The sequence below is a fragment of the Salvelinus fontinalis genome, chromosome 14, assembly GCF_029448725.1.
Source record: "Salvelinus fontinalis isolate EN_2023a chromosome 14, ASM2944872v1, whole genome shotgun sequence".
Classification (NCBI taxonomy): Eukaryota; Metazoa; Chordata; class Actinopteri; order Salmoniformes; family Salmonidae; genus Salvelinus; species Salvelinus fontinalis.
Window position 1 is genome coordinate 9,195,050 of NC_074678.1, and position 4,897 is coordinate 9,199,946.

The 4,897-nt window shown below is 48.2% G+C and overlaps 1 protein-coding gene across 1 annotated transcript in view; it reads right to left on the reverse strand.

Annotated features, from left to right (window-relative positions):
• Window positions 1–694: 694 nt before the first annotated feature.
• Window positions 695–4,897, reverse strand: part of LOC129869466 (angiomotin-like 2a) — a 12,504-nt gene continuing 8,301 nt past the window's right edge. The window contains exons 5-8 of the mRNA XM_055943916.1: window positions 3,861–4,135; window positions 3,339–3,625; window positions 3,060–3,244; window positions 695–1,195 (exon numbers count right to left, since the gene is read on the reverse strand). Coding sequence (XP_055799891.1) covers window positions 966–1,195; window positions 3,060–3,244; window positions 3,339–3,625; window positions 3,861–4,135 — 977 coding nt within the window. The 3' untranslated portion in view covers window positions 695–965. The remainder of the gene's footprint in view (window positions 1,196–3,059; window positions 3,245–3,338; window positions 3,626–3,860; window positions 4,136–4,897) is intronic.

Here is a 4,897-nt window from a genome sequence, read left to right on the forward strand (position 1 = left end):
CAAGCTAAAAGTAACCGTGGGATAGTGATGTCGTTTTTTTCATTTGACTTGGCATGCTGAGCTCAAAGTAGCTGACACACTGTCTGTCCGTGACGGAAACAGATATGCAGTATGAATAGAAGTGTATAGACCAGCAAGGGGTGGAGAATGACAGACAGACAGACAGCTTTCTTAAAGGCCAAACAACACACAACTATTCAAACAAACACGTCACGTCACACTACGAGCAGCACTTAAACAAGAATATAAATACATCAAAATAAAAAAAACAACTACATACAAATATAATACAAAATGCAGTTTGATTGATATCTCAGGTTGTGCAGCAATGCAGAAGCCTTGTCTGAGTACCTTGGAGGCTTCAGATGGAGACTGGGGTAGTGGCACCTGGCAGGTCCACTAACTAGAGAACACGACCAATACAGTTCTTCTTCACTTTTCTAAGTGTAGAGAGAGAAAGAGTCAGGTGGAGCAGAGCTCTCCTCTCTGTCTGCTACACACTTCCTGCTGCTTCTGGATTCTTTTCTCAGGTAGGTAGGTAGGTAGGTAGGTAGGTAGGTAGGTAGGTAGGTAGGTGGGTAGGTGGGTAGGTGGGTAGGTGGGTAGGTGGGTGGGTGGGTGGGTGGGTGGGTAGGTAGGTAGGTAGGTAGGTAGGTAGGTGGGTGGGTGGGTGGGTAGGTGGGTGGGTGGGTGGGTGGGTCAGAAGGTACAGTATGAAGGTAGGTAAGATGGAAGGTAGGTAGGTGGGTAGGTTGTTTGGTAGGTAGGAAGCACATGTCCATGTCCGTCTCCAAACTGTCCGTCTGTCTTCAAAGGAAGTGTCCTTCTGTTCATCTGGAGGCCAGTCTGACCAGAAACAGACGGACAGGCAGGCTGCCTTCTTCTCGCTGGATGGGATATACAGGACAGGAAGGTCTCTCGGTCATCGACCGTATCATCACTGTCCATCCACAGTTCAATGTTTGTTAAATAAGGATTTCTACCACGGCTGTTGCAGTGTCTGAACTGCTGGGTAGATCCACTGTGAGGTCAGCCTTCTGGGCTGGGACATCACTATCACACTGGCTGCTGCGGTCCCTTCTCTGGGGCTCGGAGTAGGAGAGAGGCAGGGTCAGGGGGGCGCGAGGGTGTTGGTGGGGGGGCCGGGACAGAGGAGACACTGCAGCAGCCGTCTGGTCATCAGAGAGGCTCTTTCCTACAAAACACAAACAACAAGAGGAAGCTGGTTAATTACCAGATCACAGACAACAAGAGGAAGCTGGTTAATTACCAGATCACAGACAACAAGAGGAAGCTGGTTAATTACCAGATCACAGACAACAGGAGGAAGCTGGTTAATTACCAGATCACAGACAACAAGAGGAAGCTGGTTAATTACCAGATCACAGACAACAAGAGGAAGCTGGTTAATTACCAGATCACAGACAACAAGCGGAAGCTGGTTAATTACCAGATCACAGACAACAAGAGGAAGCTGGTTAATTACCAGATCACAGACAACAAGAGTAAGCTGGTTAATTACCAGATCACAGACAACAAGAGGAAGCTGGTTAATTACCAGATCACAGACAACAAGAGGAAGCTGGTTAATTACCAGATCACAGACAACAAGAGGAAGCTGGTTAATTACCAGATCACAGACAACAAGAGTAAGCTGGTTAATTACCAGATCACAGACAACAAGAGTGAGCTGGTTAATTACCAGATCACAGACAACAAGAGGAAGCTGGTTAATTACCAGATCACAGACAACAAGAGTGAGCTGGTTAATTACCAGATCACAGACAACAAGAGTGAGCTGGTTAATTACCAGATCACAGACAACAAGAGGAAGCTGGTTAATTACCAGATCACAGACAACAAGAGTGAGCTGGTTAATTACCAGATCACAGACAACAAGAGGAAGCTGGTTAATTACCAGATCACAGACAACAAGAGGAAGCTGGTTAATTACCAGATCACAGACAACAAGAGGAAGCTGGTTAATTACCAGATCACAGACAACAAGAGTGAGCTGGTTAATTACCAGATCACAGACAACAAGAGGAAGCTGGTTAATTACCAGACCACAGACAGCAAGAGGAAGCTGGTTAATTACAAGATCACAGACAACAAGATGAAGCTGGTTAATTAACATCTGTTGTGTGAGCTTCTCTGCCACGTCTATTGCAGAGCGTCTGTCCCAGAGATGCCATACTGTACATGCATTCTGTTACTAAAATATGTAGTCATCTATTTGATGAATGTCCCCTCACTGGGTCCTCTCCCCAAACTCTAGGTTTTTTTTAAGAAGTGCCACATTCTGCCTGGCGACACTAAGCAGTCCGCCAGTTGTCTCAGAGTTAATAGGCTGTTTTTAGAACTGACATTCCTCCAGGTGTTATGAACTGTGACCCCCCCCCAGAAGACTAAAAAGAAGAAGACAGAGCCATGTCATAATTCTCCAGATTCTTCAGGAAGTAGCTATATCTGCACTGAACTCTAGGCTCCCACGTGAACTTCCTGATCATCTCTGTCTTCTCCTACCTTTTCCATCTGCGTCCCGAATGCCCCCTACATAGTACACTACTTTTGACCAGAACCTTATGGACCCTTGAAAAAAGTAGTGCACTATATAGGGAATAAGGTTCCATAGGGCTCTGGTCAAAAGTAGTGCACTATATAGGGAATAGGGTTCCATAGGGCTCTGGTCAAAAGTAGTGTACTATATAGGGAATAGGGTTCCATAGGGCTCTGGTCAAAAGTAGTGTACTATATAGGGAATAGGGTTCCATAGGGCTCTGATCTAAAGTAGTGCACTATATAGGGAATAGGGTTCCATAGGGCTCTGGTCAAAAGTAGTGTACTATATAGGGAATAGGGTTCCATAGGGCTCTGATCAAAAGTAGTGCACTATATAGGGAATAGGGTTCCATAGGGCTCTAGTCTAAAGTAGTGTACTATATAGGGAATAGGGTTCCATAGGGCTCTGGTCAAAAGTAGTGCACTATGTAGGGTACCATTTGGGATGTAGGATAGTCTTCTTGACATGAATGTATGGCCTGGGCTATAGCGCTCACCTTTTCCCCAGATGGGTCGCTCCACTGGGCCATTGAAGGAGGTGGATGTTGAGGCGTTGGCAGCGGTGCTGATGGAGGGGACGGACCTGGCAGGGCGGAGGGCCTGCTGCTCTGGTCCAGACCGTTGCTGTAACACCCTGATCACTGCGTCCTTCTCCAGGAGCTGGGAGTGCAGCGCTCGGATTCTAGAGACACATACAGAGATGTACATAGATGTAACTACCGATGCGTTTTGTGAGAAGACTGAACAGGAGAAAGGGCTAAGTATGACATATGTACCTGTTCTCCATCTCCTGATGTCTGTGGCTGGTGGGCAGGTGGTCGTTGAAGCTGTTGTTGGGTGAGTGTTTGATGATGCTGCTGTCTCTCTGAGCTGCGGCGGTCGCGGCTGCGTCCATAGCGAACTGCCTCATGGTGCTCTCCTCCAGGTACTTCTGTTCCCAGTGTGTGATGTCAGCCTCCAGAGCCAAGATCCTCTCTTCTCTCTCAGCCAGCTGCTGCTGTACAGACACCATGGAGCTCGCAGCAGAGGGCAGGGAGCCAGGACCGCTAGCCGTGCTGTGGCACTGACACCATCGAACGAAAAAGGGGTTGGTTAGAAAATAATGTTTCAAAACGTACAGCGGTGGTCTTGTTTTGTAAGACTGTGTTTACACGACAGCCTTGGGGTTCGTCAAATATAACGTGTCAGTGTGGATCATGAGGCAGCACTTTAAGTGAAAATACATATGTGTGTGTGTGTGCGTGTGTGTGTGCATGTGTGCGTGCTCCACGTCGTGTCTCCTCTCCTCTCCTGCTCACCTGTGCTGATCGGAGGCTCTTCAGCTCTTGCTCCAGCCTGGTCCTCAGCCTCAGTTCCAGGGCTTCTCTCTTCTCACAGGCTGCCTGTAGCTGGCCCAGGGCACTCTGCAGCCGCTCAACCTTCTCTACGTACGCCCTCTTCCTCATAAGCTCCTCCTCCAGGGCCAGGTTACGGGTCTGTGCCGACCCCAGGGCCAGCTCCAGAACCTCCCGGCGCCGAAGCCACTCCTCCCCGGAGCCACGCAGACGCTGCACCTCCCGCTGCTGCTCCTCATCTAAGGAGAGAGAGAGAGAGAGAGAGAGAGAGAGAGAGAGAGAGAGAGAGAGAGAGGCAGAGAGAGAGAGAGAGAGAGAGAGAGAGAGAGAGAGAGAGGCAGAGAGAGAGAGAGGTAGAGAGAGAGAGACAGTGAGAAAGAGAGGTAGAGAGAGAGAGAGAGAGAGGTAGAGAGAGAGAGAGGTAGAGAGACAGAGAGAGAGAGAGAGACAGTGAGAGAGAGAGAGAGAGATAGAGAGGTAGAGAGACAGAGAGAGAGAGAGAAAAAGAGAGAGAAAAAGAGGGGAGGATACGTTAGAATATGTTCAGGTGATAATGGCCGCTACAGATGTTACTTATCACATGATCTCTCAGTGAGTAGATCTCAGATCCCCCCCCCCCCCCCCCCCCATCCCCCAGAGTTCCTTCATTGGATTCCATTCAAGTTACTCAGTTAGTCACTTTAACGGATTCTAAGAATGTAAAGAGAGTTCCACTTCACATTGTAGGTACTGTGAAGTCTACGGGGCGGTGAACTCATTCATCTTTTCTCCGGGGGGGTGGGGGGGGTTGTCTGAGGTTAATACCTGAGGAATGCACTTAGCCCTAACAGTCACTTTAGTTGTAGTTGTCGTAAACAGGGCCAATCAGTCCAACATCTCTATTGTACACTGTCATTCCAAAGCCATCCAAATAGCCTGACACCAGCTGTAATGTCCCCGTCAGCTACATATTAACAGACAAAACTATATCACATTAGACAACGAGATAACTAGAAAGCAAA